This window comes from Planococcus citri, chromosome 4 (genome assembly GCF_950023065.1).
Source record: "Planococcus citri chromosome 4, ihPlaCitr1.1, whole genome shotgun sequence".
Classification (NCBI taxonomy): domain Eukaryota; kingdom Metazoa; phylum Arthropoda; class Insecta; order Hemiptera; family Pseudococcidae; genus Planococcus; species Planococcus citri.
The window spans coordinates 25144365-25167793 of NC_088680.1; the positions used below are offsets into that span (position 1 = coordinate 25144365).

Consider the following 23429-nt stretch of genomic DNA (forward strand, 5'->3'; position numbering starts at 1 on the left):
GATAGGTAACTATGAAGTCAGTTTGACAGATTTTATAACACGTTTTACAATTTAAAAACATTTTGATGTAATTCTGAAAATGTTGAATAATCTGAGCGAATTTCAAATTTCATCGCTTTTGAGCAATTTCAATTAATTTGAGGAACTTTTCAACTGGTATACAGAGTTTTATTGTTGATGAGTGATAACGTCTGATGAAATACGTCCTATCCTTCGGTTATTTTGTGTGTGTGGTTAGTACGTAATTTGAAAATTGTCAAAAATTTAAAAATACTCAATCGCAGACCTATCGAAATGCAGGTAAACCTGATGAAATCAAAATGAAGTTACTATCAACTGAACTGTATGGATTGTACCGGGTGACCAAGAATAAGGGATTTCGATGTTATCAAAAAGGAGAGAAAATTCCCATTATGAAAATTGGAAAATTAAATAATCATGCAAAAAATGGGCGTTTGAGTGATTGTTTCAATGAAACACGAAATAATCTTTCATTTTGCATCGAAACAATAATTCGAAAGCACTTTTTCTCGATTGTTTTTCAATTTTTCAATTTTTACTGAGGGAAATTTTTCTCATTTTTTGGCTAATCAAAACATATCAAAACCCATTATTCTTGGTCACCCGGTATGTAGTGTTGATAATATTTTTTCTACTTTTTATTTACCAACTTTTTAAAAGTAAGTTGAAGTAGATCACATTATTGGTCATTTGAATGAAATTAAATACTTCGCGTAGATCATACATTTTATTGAAGGATATTCGCATGATGAAAAATACATGAAAAAAAAACTATAATTATCGAGGTACCCATCACCCATGCCCCTCAACATTCAATTTTTCTTCCAATTTCCGGATTCCATTATAATTTCTGCTATGTTTGGATGCATTATAATTGTAAAATGATCCACATCACGAATTCCATGCACTTGTATTGGATTTTTAAAAGTCTACAAACCAAGCAAAAATTATTGTATTATAGTATAAGTTGCGCATGTAATATAAATTCTGAAAGTCATACACGCTGTCAATTCTTATTTTCCTTTTTTATACTGACCTTAGTAAGTCCATAATGTTCATCTATAGGTATATCAAAAGTATTTTCGACGGATTTTATCAAAGTACACTCTGAATTCAGAGTAAAGTGCGGTAGTTCATACTCCAGTAGTCCTTTGTACGTAATGTACAATGTATCAAATATTTTATGTAGAAGGTTTTCGCTTTTTATTACCGAAGCCAACATCTCAAAACTGTTTTTTTTCTGTTCCAAACCATATGCCGTTTCTAATTGCTGCAAATACTAAAAAAAAAAAAATATAACTCATTATCTATACTTACGTATTTTACAAACAGTAATTCTATTCAAAGAGGGAATCACAATTCTAAAGCTTACACTGTTTTCGGACAAATGAGGCAGTAATGTTTCTAAAGTTCGCATAAAAATGGTATTTTGATGTAATTCTTCTTCTGAATTGACATTCTCTCCAAACATTTTTATATTCGTCATTTTTATAAATGCGGGTGAGGTGTCTATTAGCCAGATGCGTCCAGTCCTGCCACGTTTCTCTAATTCTGCGGCTACTTCCAAACTTATCACTGCACCGAAACTGTAGGCGATCAGGTTGAACTCTTGTTCAGGTTCAAGTTTTTCCAAAATGTACTAAAAAATGAATCATAATATTTTTCATAATTCAAACCCCGCAAGTTTTTTTTATCTGAATTAGAATCAGACATAAGGAATGGTCTCCTTATTGGATGTATTCATTGATTACTTACTGATAGAAAATAATCACGCAATTCTGAGATAAAATGTTCTGTTTTAACAAAATGATACTGAAAACACAATACTTGTAAAGGTAACTTTTCTGCTAATGATTCCAATGCCAAAGCTAGACCTGTGAATGAAAAAAAAAAAAAAACATTGTATGCAGACGCTTTTGCATACTAATTTCAGCATATTGGGATTTGTAAAAATAGAAATTCTAAAATCGCACCATCAATTCCTGGAAACATGAAAACCGTTGCATTTCCATCGATTGGTTGTTGCTGCTGAATATTTTCAACGGAAAATGGTATCTGAAGAACAGGTTCATTCCACAATTGTTCAATAGTTTGCGGCCGTTTTTGCATCGAAGGCATGAGAGCTTCAAAAAATCAGGAATTCGTAATAAGTGAAGAAAAATGTTATCCAAGTTTGTTTTTTAATGATTGTTTCATGGTTACCTGCATGTGATGAATTCGGCTTCTGGTCTATATTTTCTTTCAACTGATATAATTTTGCGAAAGTCATTGACCGTAATTCATCTGAGGTGAAAAAGAGTTTAAATTCTGCTTCAAGAATCAGTTTTAGTTCCATTCTTGTGATTGAATCCATTCCTAGTTCGGGTAAAGTCCACGTGAGACTTACTGTTTTAAGATCCTTGATTCCTAATTCAATTAAGGTACCCAGATTTAGAAAGTTGAATAGCTTTATCGAATTTGCTATTGCTTGAGTTTGTAATTTTAACCTAATTTCTTAGCAACTGTTGTTATAATATCAGCATCAACTCTACGTTTGGCTGCAACAATCTTACTGCACACAATTGGATTTTGTTGCTTCATGAATAAGTGTAAAACTTCCAAACACGATTTCACAGTTTGTTGCATTAATCCTCCTAATTAATAGGTAGCATAATAATAAACAAGTTATTGGTTGTTGAATAGAATAAGGAATACCATACCGAATTCGACGGATAAATCATGACCAACGATCTCAGAAACCATGCCTACTTCTCCCATAGCTCCCCATTGTATGGCCAATGCTGGTAAATTATCAGCTCGCCTCGCTTCACATATTCTTTCAACGACAGAATTGGCGAAACCATAGTTGGATTGGTTTGCATTTCCGTGACCGCAAGCAAGACTGGAAAATACGACAAAGTGCTCCAGATGCGGACACAGTTCTCTGCTTAGATGGTCAAGATGGCTAGTCGCAATTGCTTTTGGATCAGCAACAGTAGCAAACTTTTCCTCGGTTTGTTTTGAGAAAGCATCATCCTCAAAAATCTAATATTATAATAAGGGGAAAAAAGTGTCACCTTTATAGTCCGGCATATGACAATAGGAGTAATTGCACCACCCCCACCCCCACCGATCTTCCGGGACAACTTTTTTCTTAAAGGGGACATCCTAAGGAACATTTTAAAGCAAACTTGCCAAAAAAAAAGTTGGCCTTACTTACAAAATGGCGGCCATTTTGATTGACAGGTCAGCCGAAATCGCAGATTTTGCGTTTTAACATATAGGACTTGTACGAACTTTTTCAAACTTTACAAAGGTAGATCGAAAGATCATGCAAAAATTCATCACCTGTCAAAATTTCAAGTGCTAAAGTGCGTTTTTCGATTTTTGGTGAATTTTTGAAAATCGAATTTAGGCCAAAAATGTGGGAAAAAATCAAAATTTTACCAAATTGACCAAGAAAGCTAAAATTTGGGGTATACCCTATTTTCGACATGCCAAATCGATTGGAAACGGTTTCAACCCGTTTTGAGCAGTTCTGGAGCCGCCAGCAGATTTTTGAAACTCGAAATTCCCACAAAATTCAATCAAATTAGAGTTGTAAAGCTGAAATTTATTCTAAAAACTAATTTCAATACGCTACGAAGTACTGCAGGTGAATTTCAAGTCGTTTTGGAGCCTCCAGCGACTTTTTGAAAATTCCTGAAGCCTCCAGCAGATTTTTGAAACTTTAAATTTTCACAATTTCGTCAAATGGAGATGGAAAGCTGAAATTTACTCTACACTCCAATTTTAACACACTCTGAAAACGACTTCTGGTGGATTTCAAGTCATTTTAGAGCCTCCAACAACTTTTTTTGAAAATTACTGGAGCCTCCAGTAGATTTTTGAAACTTGAAATTTCTCCAACATTAATTTATCAAATGGAGTTGGCATGCTGAAATTTACTTCGCAGACTACATGGTGGTTTCAAATGGCTTTAAAGCTTCCAGCTACTCTTAGGAAATTTCAATTTTCAAAAAAAAGTCATACAATCTTTCAAAAAGTTGCTGGAGGCTCCAAAACGACTTGGAATTCACCAGCACTCAACTTCGTAGCGTATTGAAATTAGTTTGCGGAATGAATTTCGACTCTCCATCTTGGTTTGATAAAATTTTGGGGAAATTTCAAGTTTTAAAAATGTACTGGAGGCTCCAGTAATTTTCAAAAAAGTCATTGGAGGCCCTAAAATGACTTGAACCCACCTGAAGTCGTCTTCAGAGCTAGGCTGTTGAAAATGGTGTGTAGAGAGTAAATTTCAGCTTTACATCTCCATTGATGAAATTTTGTGAAAATTTAAGGTTTCAAAAATCTGCTGGAGGCTCCAGTAATTTTCAAAAAAAGTCGCTGGAGGCCCTAAAATTAGTTGAACCCTCCTGAAGTCGTCTTCAGAGGGTGTTAAAAATGGAGTGTAGAGTAAATTTCAGCTTTCCATCTCCATTTGATGAAATTTTGTGAAAATTTAAAGTTTCAAAAATCTGCTGGAGGCTTCAGGAATTTTCAAAAAGTCGCTGGAGGCTCCAAAACGACTTGAAATTCACCTGCAGTACTTCGTAGCGTATTGAAACTAGTTTTTAGAATAAATTTCAGCTTTACAACTCTAATTTGATTGAATTTTGTGGGAATTTCGAGTTTCAAAAATCTGCTGGCGGCTCCAGAACTGCTCAAAACGGGTTGAAACCGTTTCCAATCGATTTGGCATGTCGAAAATAGGGTATATCCCAAATTTTAGCTTTCTTGGTCAATTTGGTAAAATTTTGATTTTTTCCCACATTTTTGGCCTAAATTCGATTTTCAAAAATTCACCAAAAATCGAAAAACGCACTTTAGCACTTGAAATTTTGACAGGTGATGAATTTTTGCATGATCTTTCGATCTACCTTTGTAAAGTTTGAAAAAGTTCATGCAAGTCCTATGTTAAAACGCAAAATTTGCGATTTCGGCTGACCTGTCAATCAAAATGGCCGCCATTTCGTAAGTAAGGCCAACTTTTTTTTTGGCAAGTTTGCTTTAAAATGTTCCTTAGGATGTCCCCTTTAAGAAAAAAGTTGTCCCGGAAGATCGGTGGGGGTGGGGGTGGTGCAATTACTCCTATTGTCATATGCCGGACGTACATTCTGTTCTACATAATTCTACTAATTTTAATACCGCTGCTAGGTTGAATATTCCAGCCACTGGACCTAAACTGTTGGCCATTTCGAGTAAACTCTTCACACCCCATTGTTTGGAAATATCTGCTGTGGATATTACTACCTTAGCGCCGTAATGGCGCCACAAATGTATTTTGTACGAGTGGTACCCATTTTTTATTCCTGTTCGAGTGCTAATTACGATATTTCGAGCACCTTGTACCACCAACCAGTCAGTCAACTCCATACCAAAACCGCCTAATCCTCCTAAAATACATAATTATTGTGGGTATGTAAACGCCTAATTATTGTAGTCAGAAAAGGAAAAGAAATTAGGCAAACCTAGAATAATGTAGGATTTATTATCTTCACACGTGATCTGAGGTATTGCTTTCAAACATAATGTAGTTGGTTTAGCTTTAATGTCTTTCTCCTCATCTCGTATTTTGATTACCAATTTCCCAATGTGCTTTCCAGAGGCCATGTACCTAAATATTCATACAGTTTAAACCTTACTGTTGGTGCAAAAGTTACTCATCAACTTGAACACATCGTACCTGAAAGCTGATTCTACATCATCTGTTTTAAAAATTGTTCTGTTGATTGGTTTTATGATACCATCATCGAGCATTTGCTGTAATTTTTGAGAAACACCCATAACGGTTTTGTTTTTGTCTCCCCGTGTTACAACGTCACTTTGCACGCTGTAGAACACGATGTCATTCAAGAAATGTGCCAGTTCTATTGAAAATATTGAAACATCGGCATTTATTTTGAGGTGTGAATGTTGTGAAGAACTCGTGATTAAAGTTAGATCAACTACCTAATGAATTATTTTTAACCATATCCAATTTTCCAATTTCTAAAAAATGGCCACCTTCGGCAACACAACGTAATGATGCTCGTAGTTTATCTTCAGCCAAACTATTCAGAACCACGTCGACTCCTTTACCGTTTGTTTCATCCATGATCATTTTTACAAACGAAGTATCCCTCGAATTCCCAATATGACTGTCTGGAATCTAATTATCAAATTAAATATTTCAGTCTATTTTCTAACAAAAAGGAGAGAAGAAGTAATTTTATACATGTACAGGGTGTTCCAGAATAACCTTTCACATTTGTTTTTTTTATTACTCTGAGAGAAAAATGTTTACAAAAATTCTTTTACAACCAAAATGAAGTAGAAATATGCCGTTTTTAGACCGTATATTTGAGTTTTCATTAAAAATGAAGTTTTAAAAATTTTTCCATCGAGATATTTTCCTTCATTTTTGACACATTCAACCAAACATTTTTTCAAATTATTGAACACTTCTCTTCCAATCAGTTGCGACTCATGAACCTAGAAGCTGTTTCAGAGTCCTAGATTTATCTCGATACACTTTTGACTTGGAATAACTCCATAAAAAAAAATCGCAGGCTGAAAAGTCAGGGGATCAAGGTGGCCATTAAATTTCTGGTTCAACACGTCGACCATAACAAAATTATTTGATGACCGAAGTGCTCACGCGCTAAACATATGTGTACATCCCTGGTAGTTCCAACATGTTGGAAGGAAGTAAGTAACTCTATTACATCGCGTCTGTCTTTTAGTTTGGAACAAGAAACTCGTTTAACATTTTGCCTTACCCCTCACCGTTACTGTTTCGTTAAACACACATGGTCCCACTATACCGAATTTAGCCACGCCCAACCAAACAGTCAACTTGGCGGAGGTTTAGATGTTTCTCAAGTATTATCAACTGATTCTTTGTACACTAGAAGCGCACATTCCAATTATTCACTTCACCATTTAGATAAAAATGAGCTTCGTTACTGATGAGTAAGGAGTAAAGAGTTACAGGAACCTTTATTTTTAAAAAAGGCCTTCACAGTAAAAGCACACTGTACAGCCATCTACTTCTCCAGGGCAAAAAATAACTATTGAAACATAATTCGGCATGCTTTGGCTACCTAGAACCGCCTTTACCATTCCCCTAGCTCCACTTGAACACAGATCAGTGGTTACCAAAATGTGAAAGGTTATTCTGGAACACCCTGTACGTAGTAGGGGGCTCTTCCCTCGGGTCAGTTCGCGGCCCTATGACTGGCGAAGGAATCTAACTAATGTTTTATTGCCCTAGGTTGCTCATTTTTTATTAAAAAAGGGTACCACGAGAGATAGGCACCAGCAACTTTTAAGAAACCAAAATGATCCCGATAGAACAAATACACTCAGCGCTTACTCATTCCTCGGAGCTTTGCCCACGAGCCTCCTTTTTGACTTCACTACCGAAAAAAATCATTCTCAACTGAAAAGTTTGAACTTGTCAGGTAGTCACACTGGCACCATCTATATGAAATATATTGGAATAACGTTTTTTTTTTAAATTTTGGCTGACAGGAATGCAAGGGTTAGTCTTGCATCCCATGTTCTGCACCATCTCATAACTTATGCAAATTGGTGCATGGCATAGAACGTATTCCTGTTAATTAAAAAGTTCATGATTCGAGTCTTTCTTGGGGCATACCTACATTTTTTCACATTTATTTCATGCAGATCGTAGGTACACATTCAGATTTAAGCAAAAAACGTATACATGACGGGTAACTTTCTTCGGAGAGGAGACTTTGCCCCACTTTGTAGAAATTTCTCACCTTGTTATCTTAAGTTTCAGTTGTCCAAGTTGGGCAGAAAACTTACTTGAGGGAACGTTTTTCTAATGAATTCTTTTTTCTCGGAAGTGCCAACTGTTGTAAAAATATTACATTTGTAGTGAAGGCATATATTAATGGCTGCCTGACCAATTCCACCACTGCCTGAATGTATGAGGATGGAATGCTCTTTTTGCAAAGTCATCTTGAAGAAGAAGGCAAAAATAACCTGCAAATAATTCGTATTTGTGCAATATTAGCGGCTTGCATAATTCTTAAACATTACAGAACCTGTAAAAAAAAGTTTAAACATTACTGTGACATAAACAAGTGGAATGCTGGCTGCTTCTTCTAATGTCATACTATCTGGCACCCTCCAGGTAGCATATGGTGTTGCTTCAACTAGTGTTGAAATACCTCTACTAAGTACTATTCCCATCAAGCGGTTTCCAATCGCATCTTTGCCAGCAAATTCTCTTCCTGGATGATCCTTGAATTGTTGAAAAAATGATTTAATGAACTAGGATCGTTCTTACTGGGGCATAGCAATTTAAGTTTTGGTGAAATTGTATTTGAATAGGTTATTTGGAATTCACCTGATTTAAACGAGTTTGTAAAGTTGAATCCATGGTGGGGATTTTTTCTACTGATAAGAAAACATCTTTAAAATTGAGGCCACTGTAGTAAACGTGAACGAGAAATTTTCCATTCTCATTGTTGTATCTAGAATTGAATCATTGATTTCTAATTTCCGAGTTATCGTTGATTTTTTAATTGTTGAATGAAATTTTATTACGTTGAGGGATTCAGAGAGCCTTCGACCCATTTGAATGATGATAGATTACCATGTTCTTCCAACATGCAAATTGCATGAGTGGATTCTATATGGCTATCTAAATCTAGAGTTAAATGGTAATAACTTCCCCATTTTCCATCTTTATAAACGTTATGGCGTAGATTCATATCAAGCTGATCTTTGTAAAATGGCTCATCCATTGAAAAATGAGGCGCGTTGTTATCCATTATGAAAAAACAACTGAAATTAAATTTCCGTAATTGTGAAGCATTAACACTATAATTATATTTTTTCACTCGAGAATTTTCAACGAGAAAGATGAATTACTTGCCTAACGTTGATTCCTTTTTCTTCTTTCATAAAGCAATTGAAAAATCCCAATATTCCATTAGTTGTCTCATTTTCGGCATATACAACCAATTTTTCATCCTTTTTGGGGTCAAGAGCTGATACAGCATTTTGGATTTCAGGTACCCATGAATACGACGTGTTTTTCAATTGGATGGCTTGTTTTATTTGTTCATATCTTACTGTCTGTCGAAAAGGAAAACATTATCATTCAAGCCTGCATTCGTCCCTTGATCAGAGAAAACGTACTTTCTTAAGCAAAATTATTTTTTCAAAATCATTTATAATTCGGCTGAAGCAAACACAGAATCCCAATTTTTTAAATGGTATGCTTTCATCGATTGATTCCTTGGTGATGATAAAACCATCGTCTCTCAGCGTATCCAAAATTGATTTCATTTGCTGAAAATAATTCATGTTTTCAAGTATTCAGATTACTGTTAAAAATAATTCGGAACAACGCCAAGCTCACTAACTTCTTTTTTATTTTGAATATTCTCTAGAATAACCAGTAATGCGTTTTTGTTCATCGGCAGCTCTTCGTTTGATATCGTGATTTCCTTTAATTCTTCAATTTCCTTTAATTTTTCTGAATTACTCAGAATGTTGATGTTTGCCTGAAAGTACAACAGTGTATCATGATTCAAATTTGAAAATTTCACAAACCCGTGAAAAAATTTGATTGGAAATTTTTTTAGGAGGTGCATTTTCAAAACCTGTGTCTCTCCCTCGTAATCATTGTGAAATATTCTCAACAACTAACTATAACTAAGTATAGATAGGCAGCCTACTATAACAATACTTATTGTTATTTCATTCGTTTATTTTCTAGATTATCAGTTGGCATGCTCAAGGCAATTCTCTCAAGCGATGATCTCATGATCATGAAGCAGCACTCGAAATCACGTACCTCAACAGATGGCGAATCATTCAAAACGTCCACAATTGCTGCAGAAATCAAAGTTACATCGGGATTACAATCTTCATCAAGTATTTGGTAAGTTGTGGCTTTTATTATTTGAGTGTTCATCAACGCCATTTGAACGCAAACTCTGACTGCTGATTTTAAATTCATTTTCTGCAAATATTCATTTCTTTCTCAGTAAATTACTTTACTGGATAGTACATGAAAATTACTCAAGTCTCATGATTTTTTTTTTCGAAAGAGATACGTACTTCTTCACTTATGTGAGGCACAAACCGATATTTTTCCAGTACTGGATTAGTTCGAAATTTCTGACGATTAATTTCGATGCTTTTCCAGCCGCTCATTTGAATACCTCCGGTACACAGTAGACCATAATATGGATACAAATTGACTGGAATTCCTTGAAAAAAAAAACCTTCTCGTAAAACCAAAGCACAAATGAGTATTCAGGTGTTACAAAAGAACTAACTGCGGTTTTTCTCATCCAATGATTCCAGAATTTCATAATGTTTTTTGAAGTCAATGACGAGTTTGCCTATGAAAGTAGGGACCTTCAGATTTCGGCAATCTGTTTGTAAAAGGATGATTTGTGCCATTGTATCCATATAAGTTACAAAATTGTCATTCCAAGATACTTCTCCATAGGTACCTTTGAACAGAAAATATCAAGATGAGGGCATCAACGTTTTAATCTCGATGGAAACAGGTTATACTCAAGTCTTACCGGTGCAATTTGCATATTGAACACCTCTGAATAATCCTTTGTAATTGTATCCTCGTAATTTGAGCTCTTTATAGAAGTCTTCGTTGCTCAATGGTAAAATCTCAGAATTCGAAATTTCGTCTTTGAATGGCATCACATCGAATACCTCTTGGCGAACATCTTCAACTACTCTTACCTTTCCTGTTGCTACTACGGCAGCATTGCATTTTACTTCGAAATGATTCCTAAATTCGTGAATCAAGATGCGAAAACTCAAACCGCCTGGAAACATTTTACATGATAATAAAAGTGCTGCTACTTTTTTTTTCAAGTTCAATTTGAATGTGGTTCACCTTTTTCGGGAATTATCATCGCGTTTTCGAAACGAAGCTTTTCAAAAACGATAGAAAGATCAGAAATTTGTTTCTTCCTCAATGATGCAATAGTTTCAACAACTAACCACTGAAAAAAAAACACCTTAGCAGTTCACAAATCCTCTTCGGATCAAATTTAATATAGTCGTCTTCCAAGTATTCAAGTACTGACCAAGTATCCAAAACCAGGATATATATTTCTACCATCAATAATGTGGTCTTGAATGTATTCGTGTTCTTTACTTTTCGGGTGAAGTACGAATGTTCGTTCGCTGGTATGAGAAAATCCCGTATTCATTTCATCAACATATTCTTCCTGATCGTGATTCCATTTGATCGATGGAGATATCATTGGAGTTGATCTGCTAACGGGGAATTCAACGGACGGATATAGTGAGCTGAGTTCCATTTCACAACCTGCTTCGTATATTCTGTAATTTTATTGCAAAACATTGTTACCTTGGTGAGTTTTTTTTGACATCATATTATTTATTAAAGATTATAATTAATGTGTGTTACAAACCACCTCACCTTCCTAAGGCATTGAACAAGTATTCAACATTGTCCTCGTTATGTCTCATCAATAGGGGTATGTTATCAACGGTGGTTGGTAAAGCGTGTTTCAAAATTGCATTCAGCAGACCATGAGGTGCTATTTCAATGGTTATTGAATTAGCAGGTATGTATCGATGACTTTCTTCAAAATATACTGGATTGAGAAGGTTATTTGTGTGGTACTCAGCTGATGAATATTTAACTTCTTCGTTATCCCATTTGTGTTCAGGGGCAGATGTACATATCCATTTCTTAGAACGAAGTTTCGGTTCCGGTATCACCTGAATATTATAAGCATTTTATTTTAGTGATTTTCATTTTTCAGTGGCGGTCTTTTAATTACAAGTATTTCAACCGGCAGAAAATTCTTTGAATCGTACATAACTACATAAATTGAAAGAGTATGGAAAAATATGTACATCGCCAGTTATAAATTTTTGGTGCCAAAGTGCATTTTTCATTTCATAAGTTTTTAAAAATGAAAACGCCAAAGATTTGAATTCATCAAACTCTTATATAACTAAACTTTTATTCTTCTCCGACTGATTACACTGCATTTTCTTCACAACGGTTACAGAGCCTTTTGCTTGAGCTGAAGAACGAACGTCTCGCTTGCTTTTTGCCAAAAATTGCCTTATTTTTTCTGGAATTGCAAGAATTCCCAGTTCATTGTAAAAAATTGTCAAAAAGTTTCCCTTTTTACCGTAAGGTTGCAAAATTAGTCCAATTTAAAAAAATTAAAATTATTGGATGGAATATTGTGGAAATTTTAAATTGAAGAAACCTCCTACATAAGAGGCTTCAGAACTGTTGAAAACTGTTCAAAACGGCTTTATTTTGTCGAAGTTTCAAATTTTTCTCATTTTTGGCCCTTGGTTTCAAAAATTTACAAAAAATTGTAAAAAGCACTCTAAGTAGGTACTTCACATTTTTGGTGATGCTGTAGGTATTTTTATTATAGGTACCTTACCTAATCTTTCAATTCAACACCTACATATTCGATTCAATTTTTTTCTTTTGCTAATTGAAACACTTCTTTTGTGACACTTAGATTAATTCGCTTACCTCTTTCGTGTAGTATAAAAACTTTGACTTGGCTGAGGCTATGTAACGACTATGGTAGGCGATGTTAGAGCTTTTTACTGCACGATTAAATATGTTTTTCTCATTCAAATCTTTGATAAACTCTTGCATGATTTCCGTTGGACCTGATAAGGTACAGTTGGTTGGACTATTGTGGCATGCTATTTCAACCTCCGCAGGAATAATATCTTTCATGACATTATAACTTTGACCTAATTGCATTTATTTCAAAGTTGGCAGAATCTGATTGATTTTACTAGTGTGGTTTTCTATCAAAATTCAAGTCCTTACCAACAGCTACCATTGTACCATGTATGAAAGGTGTTTCTATTGAAACTAAACCACGATAATATGCTACCAAAAGCATTTGCTCAGACGTAAAGCATCCATCAGCATACGCACATCCCAGTTCTCCGAGAGAATGCCCCACAATTCCATCTGGTTGTACATTCAGCTTTTTTAACAAATCTACCAAAGCAATCTGTTGAATCACAACATGTTTCATTATAGATTTTCCCCGTAATGTGCAATAAAATCACAAATACTTAATGCAATTCGAAGTCTTATCACCTGAATGGATGCGATTCCCACAAACGAATGTAGAATGTTATCAAATGTTTTTGGATCGTCATCTGTGATAATTTTTATCAAGTCGAGTCCTTTTGGTTTCAAAAATTGGTGACTTTTTCGAATAGATTCGGCTAAAATAGGAATTTCCATTAATGATTTCCCCATTCCGGTCCATTGTGATCCTATACCAGCAAAAACGAACCATATTGGTCGATTTTCACCTGCAAAGAACTGGAAATATTCCCAAAAAGGGGGGTTAGACGCTTTATTTATGCGGATTCAAGTTGATTCCTGGCTTGAGTATGTCATACTTTTGTGGAAGTCTTTCGAGGTTTATTTTTCTGCATGATGGTATATCCTCTGTAGAGATGACCACCGATTTGGTATTTGAAAATTTCGTGTAATAGTCGAATGTATTCAGGATCGTTGCTATTTTTCTCTGCCTAAACAGACGATTTTCGCTATTAACTAGTATATGTAGTATGTACCTATGAAGTTTTAATGTGGTCATATGAATGAATGAGTCATACTATTTGTGTCTTACGTTATTCAAAATGCAATCCACTGCTTCCTCAGTTCTCCCAGAAGCAGTAACTAGAAATGGTATTTTCTCATTCAACTCATGTTTCTTGTTTTTGATTTTTTTATTGGGCGATATAATCATGTGGGCATTAGTTCCTCCAAATCCAAAGGCATTTATTGCGAAATATTCACCTTCCAAAGGGATGGGTTTTGAAACAATCTGGTAACATATGATCAAATTATTCCTAAAAATTAAAAGACTCACTCAGTAATGCCAATCTATAAATATTTTCTCATCAAGTTACCTCGAGATGCCCATCGATTAAACCTTTGATTTCAGGATTCGGTGTGTTGTATCTTATATTTGCAGGAATAATTCCTGATTCGAAAGCAATGATCATTTTAATTAAACCGCATACTCCGGATGCGGCTTCGGAATGGCCCATGTTCGATTTTACTGATCCTATTTTCAGAGGAGATTCGCGTCCAGCACAAAAAAACTCGTTGATCGACGTTCCCTCTGCTATGTCTCCTGCCTGTGAAAAAAAGAAAAATTTACAGTATACCTGGGTAGGTAATTCTCAAAAAAAAGTCAATTTTGATGTGCATAATTTTGAAAAACAAAAATCATTTTTTGGAAAATTTCAAGTGGGAATCATTTGTATGGGTATTCCAGATATTGTTGCATTCAGCCCATTCCATTTCACCCTCGATTCTCGAAGAGCGGAATGTATCAAAGGCTAGTGTCTGTTTAAAACTAATTAATAGTAAGAGAACATGACGAGCATTTAGCTGCAACATAACTCATATTCCAGAAGTCGCAGGCTCGCATTTATTTTTTTATTTTTGTTAAAATAATGCATACCTATACATAAACACGTTGCGATCCCTTTCGTGGGAACCGCGTAAAATCACGTACATGAACTTTGAACCCTACCATAATAAAATCTATTTTTAAATCCTAATATTCTTAATCGTATTACTATGTTTTTTTTAAAAAAAATTAATGCTCCAAGTATATTAACAACCCCCCCCCCCCTAAAACGGCGATAATTAGGATTCGACCCTCATCGATGTGTAATATGTCGATTGATATGTTTTCGAGGTTGTAGAATTCGAATCTGGAATTATTTTTTATGTAGAGATGGAGGGTGAGGCGTGGGGTGGGAGAAAATGTCAAATTTTGCTTGTATTATCATGTAATATGTCGACTAGCCCGATAAAAGTACAGCTGTCTGAAATTTGGCAAAGTCGAAGGACAAATGGGCGCTGGACAAGCCGAAGGACAATCTTAACGTTTTCAGAGATAAGTACGATCAGAACGAGCCATTGCGTAGGTTTTGAAAATACTATTGCGGGGTAACATTTATATGAGAACAGTGAACCAGTGCAGCCACTCACCAGAAAAAAATGTTGGATTGGGAAGCTACCAAAAATAATTGAAAATTGCTCTAAAATTTGCGCGAAAAGTGTGTGACAGTTTCCAAATGTAAAATGTGAGCTTCCTATGGACTTATTGCAATTGCAGCACAATAATGGACCTTCGTGTTCTATGATAATGAGAATGTGTCAATTTTTCCCCCCAAAAAAATGAAGTTCATGACACTTTATAACATTCATTTTCAAAAACATGGCGTGTGACGGTCAAGTCTAAGGACATTTGGGGTATAAAATCGAATGTATACACCAATGAAAGGAGGAACTAAAAAACACCCACGCATTTAGCGTGAGAAGAGCGACTTTTCTTTGAATAAAATTTATTTAGGAACGAATTGATTCACTTTTTTTGGAACATTTTTACAGCAATTGATCTGTTTACAATCGAGTCGAATCATTTACAAACAATTGACAATTTAGTAAATAAATTGATTGATTTCTTGGTGAATCATTCGATTGATTTGTAGGTGAATCATTCGTGAACGAGTTAATTAATAGTTACTAAATTATTCGCGAACGAATTGATTCGTATAAGTGACTTGTTCGCGAACGAGTCGATTCGTACAAGTGACTCGTTTGCGAACGAATTAATTCGTGTAAGTGAATCGTTCTCGAACGAATCGATTCGTGTAAGTGAATCGTTCGCGAACGAATCGATTCATTTACTCAATTTTTGATGAATCATTCGCGAACAAATTGATTCGTATTAGTGAATCATTCGCGAGCGAATCGATTCCTATAAGTGACTCATTCGCGAACGAATTGAACTTTTCATTTAATTATTTTTCGTGAATCATTCGCAAACGACTCGATTCATTTAATTAATTTTTGTCGAGTATTTATCGAGTCCAAAATTGATCTGCATACATTCGAAATGAGAAAATCGATAAATTCCAATATTTTCTGTCAAAAATCAACTTTCAAAAATTAAAAATCATTTGAAATAAGAAAATCGATAAATTTCAACATTTTCTGTCAAAAATCCATTTAATCAATTTTTGGTTAATTATTCGCGAATAATTCGAGTAATTATTGAGTCCAAAATTGATCCACGTACATTCGAAATAAGAAAATCGATAAATTCCATCATTTTCTGTCAAAAATCGTTCAAAAATCGTTCAAAAATTTTTTAAAAAATTGTGCTGGGGGTGCGATTTGAACCTTGTACCTCCCGCACACTGAGCCAATTCCTTCGCCACAGGGCTACCGCAAAACCTTACCAAAATGAATTTTTAAAAGGTATACATGTTGCTAAACTATTTGAAATGAGAAAATCGATAAATTTTCATTTCTATTTTCGTGAAATTGATCGATAAACGTATCGTTTTAAACGTAGATCATATCAATAAAAATATCCTCGAATTTTTGTCGAACTAGAATTTCCAAAATTCATCCGCGAATATTCGAATTTCGAAATAATACGAAAATCAATAAATTTCATTTCGTAAAAATGGCACATGAAAAAATCATTAAATAAAAAAATTAATTTCTCAAGAACGGCTGAACCGATTTTGATGAAATTTAAAATTTCACCCGTTGGATGCTAGCCTGACATTTTGTCATCACCAGCATGTTTCAAAAGTTCACAGCTTCCGCGTTTATCGAGTGACAAAATTTGCAGGGTGACTTTGCACAAAATTCATTAAAAATGAAATTTCTCAGGAACGGCTCAACCGATTTTGATAAAATTCATTACCTTACAACTAGGTTAGTAGCCAGATTTTTTGACATCATCGTTATGTTCCAAAAGTTCAAAGCTTCCGAGGTTATTGAACTTTAAACTTTTTAAAAATTTTTAAAAAAAATTCATTATCTAGAAAACGGCTAAACCAATTTCGATGAAACTTTGCATATCACTAGACCTCTACCATCCCTACAAACCAAAATTATCACCACGACCCAAAAGTTTGCAGCTTTCGAATTAAATCGAAAATTCCGAAACCGGTTATGTATATATATACTGTCTTATAGTACATTGCGAGATCCGACATATACACAGGCATTGCGAGATCCGACCCAAAAAATTTCGAAAAATGCTAAAAACTCAAATAATAACCCTACAACTTTGTTCAAACGCACGTTCCAGTGTGTAAACAGTGCCTTTCTATGCATTGCCGCCATCAATTTCGCGATCCGCATAAACCGAGATCCACCAATGGCCTTAACCTGATTTGGGGGTGGATCTCGCAAGATGCGTCGTTTATCTATTTTCAAAAATTGTATATAGGTATATAAATAGTAGGTAAAACGAGATCCGGCTGAAAATGGGTGTACAGGGTCCCCCGGATCTCACGAGTACCGTGGCATATGAGAAAACTTGCGAGATCCGGCAAAAGGATCTCAGGATCTCGCAATGTCGGATTTTATATAAAACGGATCTCGTATTGTATAGTTTTTACATGTATAGATACACATGAAAAGTGGTATTACGCAGCCCATACTAGATAAACCTCAGACTTTTTGCGGCCCATCAGGACTTTTTGCAGCCCAGTACCGGGCTGCAAAAAGTCTGTTCTGTTTTCGACCGCTACAGACATTCAAAAACAAGCAACGCAGTGTGTACATAAGGCAAAACACCACTAAAGACCTGCATTATCCGATTTCATCAACTTGGCGTTACATACACGAGCGAATCGAGCTCCTCACCTCTCTGTAAGTCAATGAAAACATTTTTTTGGTGGCGGAAAAAGTCTGGGGAATATCTAAAAAACATACACTTGAGTGGGGAGCCCTCCTCAAAAATCGAAAATCGAATTACAAGCCTAAATGTATGTCTTTTTCCAACCTGGTGGAGTATATACCATCTTCTCATGGCCCAGCAGTAAGCTGCTGTGAGAACATGTGGAAAAATTCAAGCGCGCCCCTGCTAGTGCCAACACAAGTCGGTCCGCAAAAAGTCAGTGAATTATCATGGGCTGCGTAATGTATGGGGGAAATCTATATATATATATATAAACCTTATAATAAGGAAACCTGAATTTTCGGGAATAGTCGTATCGTGATCCCAAACCCTCAAAACGTAAAGAAAAGTCACTCCCCGACCCAACTTCCACCATTGCAAATACAGTACTCCACTTTTCTTAAGAAAAGTCGGTAAAAATCTCAATACCATATGTGAAATGTGTGAGGGATGATCCTTGAATGGACCAAAAACAAAAACAAATTTCATGCTAAAACCTTTGAGAAATTTGCCATACACACGATTTTTACCTTTTTTTGAGAATTACCCACCTACCTATTTTAAAATTTCTATCCAAATTCGAAAAAAATGAGGTAAGTTTCATTCGGAGGTATATAGAATGTAGGCCTAAATAACATTTTATTCGATGATGAAAAACAATTTAGAAGAATTGAACGAAAAATGGAACGGTGAAAAAATGACTTCCGATGCTGCCAATTCTAAAAAATGAGGATCTTTCGTTTGCCTCCAAACTGCGAGCCCAGGGGGCTGGGGTATACCAGCCACAAATCACTTAGTGAAATAAGACATTTTTATATTTTTTCAAGCAGCTGGAAAGGCTCTGAGGCATCGCATTCGAAAAATGAGTGAGAGAGCTATAGCATTTTATAAAAATTGCAATGTATTAGGTAGTACTCGTAGGTGTAGAGATAGGTACTTGTGTTCCTGTAGCATGAGCCTCGATATAGGAAATTTTTCTTGGATCCAGGTTAATCTCTTTGTAACATTGTTCATATAATTTTATCTGCTGTTTGACGGAGGGTGATCCCGTTCCACCTTCATTGAATCCGTCGCAGTTAGTAGCTGATTGAATGGCATTCGCATAAACTCTTCGAGCGTGTTTTCTTTTTTGCAGAAAGACTGCAGCCACTGTTTCGGATCGAATGTAACCGTCGGCTTGAAAAATTTTAATGATTGAAGTTACAAATTAGATGTCATTAAAAATTTACATACTGATAGTTCACCAAATTCCAGAGTTATTGGTTTTTTTTTAGTGTGCGTAGCACACTATTGGTTTCGCTTTGAGAAATTGAAATTTCAATTACAATGAATGTTCTCTTAAGCTATCCAACCGTTTTTCGTACCTATTGGACACCATTTGAGAATCATTAAGGCGGAGGGAATAGATTAATTTTCATTCAATTCGGATGGGTAATTGCTGAGTAATTGCAATTTTAATTCATTATTTTAATGCATTAAATCCTAAAAAAGGGAAAAGGGGACTTGTAGAACACCTGCCGCTCATTGTACCCTGCTATACTCCCAGTCTATTCCATCGCCAGCTGTGTTACATTGTACCCTGTTACACCCCCGGTCTGTTAGCTGTAAATTCCAAGTGGGAGTGGTTTGGTGGGGCGTTTACCAAACAAATATATTATTTTAATGCCCTAACCCTCGTAGTGAATTCTTGGCTGAGTGGTTAGGGCATGTAGGTAGGAATAGGAAATTTAGGGACCCAGGTTCGAATCCCCGTGAGGTAAGTAGGTAGATGACAGATTTTTCGTAGGAAAATTGGATAGGTAAATGCTTTGGAGTTACCTATGTAGTACATGATAATGGGACAAAAATAATGCTGAAATTGAGGTATGAATTTATGATATCATTTGCTAACTAAAAATTAATTTCATTAATTTTTTGTCTACCTGTAGCCATTAGTATAGTAAGAATTACCTTGACATGAATAATTTTCAACTTTTTACTTATAATTTAAAAATTACTTCAAAATGAGTGATTAAACTAATTTTTGTACAATTGAAACATGTAATTTTTATTATCATGATTTAGTAAAAATTATTAAAACAAAATGATTTTTACTATTGGTACCTACCTATATAGCAAAATTTATTAAAATGATAATTTTTACTATACGATTACAGTAAAAATTATTGAATGGGATCTGGTACATACTTAATTGTGCTAAATACCAGTATTTAGTTAAATTTTTTTGTAAAAATTACCCGTATTTTTTTGGTGTAATTTAGAGGCAATGCAAATTCTTAACATATTTTATAAGATTTAATTCTTAATTTAGAATAAAAAGCAAGTTCTGAAAATTGGTTTGAAAATTTATAAATTTGAAGACAATGGAAATTCTAAAAAAAATAATATGAAAATTTGTATTTAGAGATGCTGAGAATTCCAAAAATTGATTAAAAGTTCTGTAAGTTGCAGATAATGTGAACTTGAAAATTATATGAAATAAGTATTGTAATATTTATGAAGAAGATGAGAATTCTGAAAAATTGGAGGCAATGTGAATTCCAAAAATTGAGTAAACGTTTTACAATTTGTGGACAATATGAACTTGAAAATTGAATTTGAAATTTTTTAATTTAAAGACAATAAGAATTCTGAAAAATTATTCAAAATTTGACTATTTAGAGGCAATGTGAATTCTAAAAATTGATTGCAAATTTCCTAACTCAGCAGCAATGCAAAATTCTGAAAATTTATTGAAAACTTTATGAAATTGTAGCGATGGGGAATTTGGGAAATTGATTTGAAATTTTGTAAATTTTAAAGCAATGCAAACTATGAAAAACAACTAGAAATTTCTTAATTTAGAAGCAATACAAGCTTATAAATTATTCTGAAATAGCTATTGTAATTTGGAAAATATGAAAACACTGAAAAACAATTATTATTTTGAAGCAGCGAGAGTTTCAAAAATTCTCATCACTGTGACATGGTTGATTCACTTATGCACTACCTAGATGTAATAACGGTTATAGCTGTAGAAAAGGCAGCCAGCTACGCACACTTTGCAGAAGCTTAGCTGTCTAGTTTTTTTTTTAGCTTACTCCAGAGCAAAAAAACGAAAGTCTATTTTATTGGATTTTAAGATTTTTACATCATTGGAAAGCTCTTGCGAACCTCTTTCTAATGATGTGAAAATCGAAAAATCACGGACCTCCAAAATTTTTTGCTCTGGAGTACGGAGTCAAGGTTGACGTTGAGCTAATATGCTCGTTTTTATTTTCACCATGAGTAGTGAACGGATAGGCATCTTTTTTTGAAACACCTACCTTTAGAATCGAAAGGCGAGCTTTCTCCCGAGCTACTGAGGTACGGAGTAAGTATTTGATTATCTTCTAGTTTTAGGCAAAAATTTGATGCACATACGATCGCCCCTTCACATTGTCCTCTTTGAATTGCGTTGATGGCTGCGTCAATGGCGTATAAAGATGATGAACAAGCTGTGTTGACGCAATAGCTGGGGCCTGATAAATACACGTAAATTAAAGTAAATGGTGGTGGAAAAAATGTCGGAAGATTTTGACCAAATTTCTGCATGAGTGATAAGTTATTTTGGGAAAATTTTAGTGTTGAATGGATTGTGTGAAAATTTTGATTACTTTTTTTTTTACCAAAGGTATATACTTTGTACTATATTATATTTTTTTCTTTGAATTTCGCTATGATGCCTATTCTATCGAAACTTTATTCAAGATTGAGGCTAAAAAAAGTACGTGAATCTGGTCTAATTTTTCTTTCAGTATAGTTAGTACGAGTATCTACACATCTGAATGGGCTGTTTAGTAAATTTCAGCATTAGTTTAACTGTTCGAACTGAATTCAAGACGAATATCACATTACCATAAATATCCAAAACATTAGAGATTCTGTTGCTGAGCATAAATTGCATTTTGCCAAATACTTCGTTATAAGCATCCGGATTTTTTTCCATGGCTGGATCTCCTTCGTCATTTAAATCCCATATGGCTGTAATGACCGCGATATTTTTACCCTTTATTTCCGCAGGATTGTAGCCTTAATGCGTGAATATAGGTACATATTTAAAATTCCAATTAGGTACATTGTTTCATTAACAGTTCCAGAATATTCATGATTTCAGATATGGATGTAGAAATACTACTTACCTGCGTCTAAAATAACCTCGAAACTTTTCTCCAGTAACATTTTTGAAGAAAAAGTCATCATTTGTGCTTGACTACTCGACAGCCGAAAAAAAGAATAATCGAATCGATTGACCTTGTCGATTGTTCCAACCACTGATTCTGGAATAAATAATTTTGTATTCGTGAATGTATTCACGATTACGGGTATTTCTAAACAAATCGGCTTACCTTTTGTAAGAGTCCTCGTAACTAATGATATCATATCATTTCCTGCTTGTAAATTTTTCATGAATTCTTCGACGTTTTCACTTTTTGGAAACGTACCCGAAATTCCAGAAATAACCACATCATCCGCATTATCTGCACCCACTGTTTTAAATTAGTTAGGTATTAGGTATAATAGCTTTATTAGGCTTCCCATTTTTCGTGTGGACTAGCGAGCTAAGAACCGAGGGAGGTTCTCAATGTTTCTTTGTTGCTCTGATAGAGCCTTGTATTGTAATGATTTTAACCGAAATCGAGAAAGCCGTTTAAGCTTTCATGATACCTACTAATAGGTACTTAATGGAACACTTTTTGGGAAAATTCCTTTCAATATGATTTAGATCAGGGGTAAGCTAAATTGAAAGAGCATAGGTACATCACTAGTCGAGATAAACTTTCACGTAGGTACTAAAGTGCAATTTTCGATTTTTACTGAATTTTTAAAAAATTAGGTCCATGCCTAAAATGTGAAAAAACCACAAAAATGTTACTAATTTGGCTTAGAAATTGTATTAAAAGAATAAAAAATGAAAGGCTAATCCCCTTCAAATTTAGAGCAGACAACTGGAGCTGTTCTCTTATGAAAATCGTCCCCTGAATCCCGAGAGTGGAGGGTCTTGGTAATGAAATTACGTTAGTTCTCCATCCAACGCAGTGAGAGAAGCTCAAGCTCGTGAAAATTTTGAGTTGAATTGGATGACCTAAAGCCAGAAATCATTCGGTTTGGTTTGGAATGACTAGTTTTGAACTAATCAAAAAAATTTCAACCATTATGATCCTTGATTTTTATAAATTTTTCACCACTCTTTCAACATTATTAAATTAAAGTAACATAATACTATACAATAATACTTACTTGATGAGGCTGTAGGGTCACTTTCTAATAAACTGTTACCGAATTCTGCCATGATTCTGTCACTTGGAAATCCGTTGGAAAGTCTCAAATGGGCGACGTCGTCGTTTGGATATCTCGATTTGCTAATCTTTACTATGCTTCAATTTTTGAAATTTTTTCGCTGCCGTTTTTATACTTTCGCGCAGCGTATTAATTGGCGTTAAATTCAAATCTACTTTGTATCTAATATGCATAGTAATCTAATATCTTCCGTCTGTCGGGTGCATAATTCCAAATTTTCAATTGAAAATGCACAATACAAATGACCGTGAATTAGTGATAATCGAGGTGATTTCTTGCCCAAATTACATTGTAGCTTGATCTTAATGA

At 34.8% G+C, this 23429-nt stretch overlaps 1 protein-coding gene across 1 annotated transcript; it reads right to left on the bottom strand.

Moving 5' to 3' along the window:
• Window positions 1-735: 735 nt before the first annotated feature.
• LOC135846066 (fatty acid synthase-like) lies at window positions 736-23262 on the bottom strand. Its single transcript, XM_065365049.1, has 38 exons — window positions 23061-23262; window positions 22169-22309; window positions 21962-22099; window positions 21678-21851; window positions 21107-21301; window positions 18739-18977; window positions 13990-14220; window positions 13707-13904; window positions 13474-13605; window positions 13163-13393; window positions 12884-13073; window positions 12575-12804; window positions 11486-11790; window positions 11127-11385; window positions 10934-11042; window positions 10602-10862; window positions 10347-10526; window positions 10126-10277; window positions 9860-10027; window positions 9426-9566; window positions 9199-9351; window positions 8933-9135; window positions 8602-8841; window positions 8402-8528; window positions 8122-8295; window positions 7855-8034; window positions 5992-6190; window positions 5726-5909; window positions 5511-5656; window positions 5188-5435; window positions 2721-3045; window positions 2508-2654; window positions 2224-2427; window positions 1995-2144; window positions 1777-1895; window positions 1394-1660; window positions 1058-1300; window positions 736-950 (listed from the first exon to the last, which is right to left on the bottom strand). Exons 1-38 carry the CDS (start codon window positions 23110-23112, stop codon window positions 834-836), a joined length of 7152 nt encoding a protein of 2383 aa, XP_065221121.1. The 5' UTR covers window positions 23113-23262; the 3' UTR covers window positions 736-833.
• Between the last annotated feature and the right edge of the window lie 167 nt (window positions 23263-23429).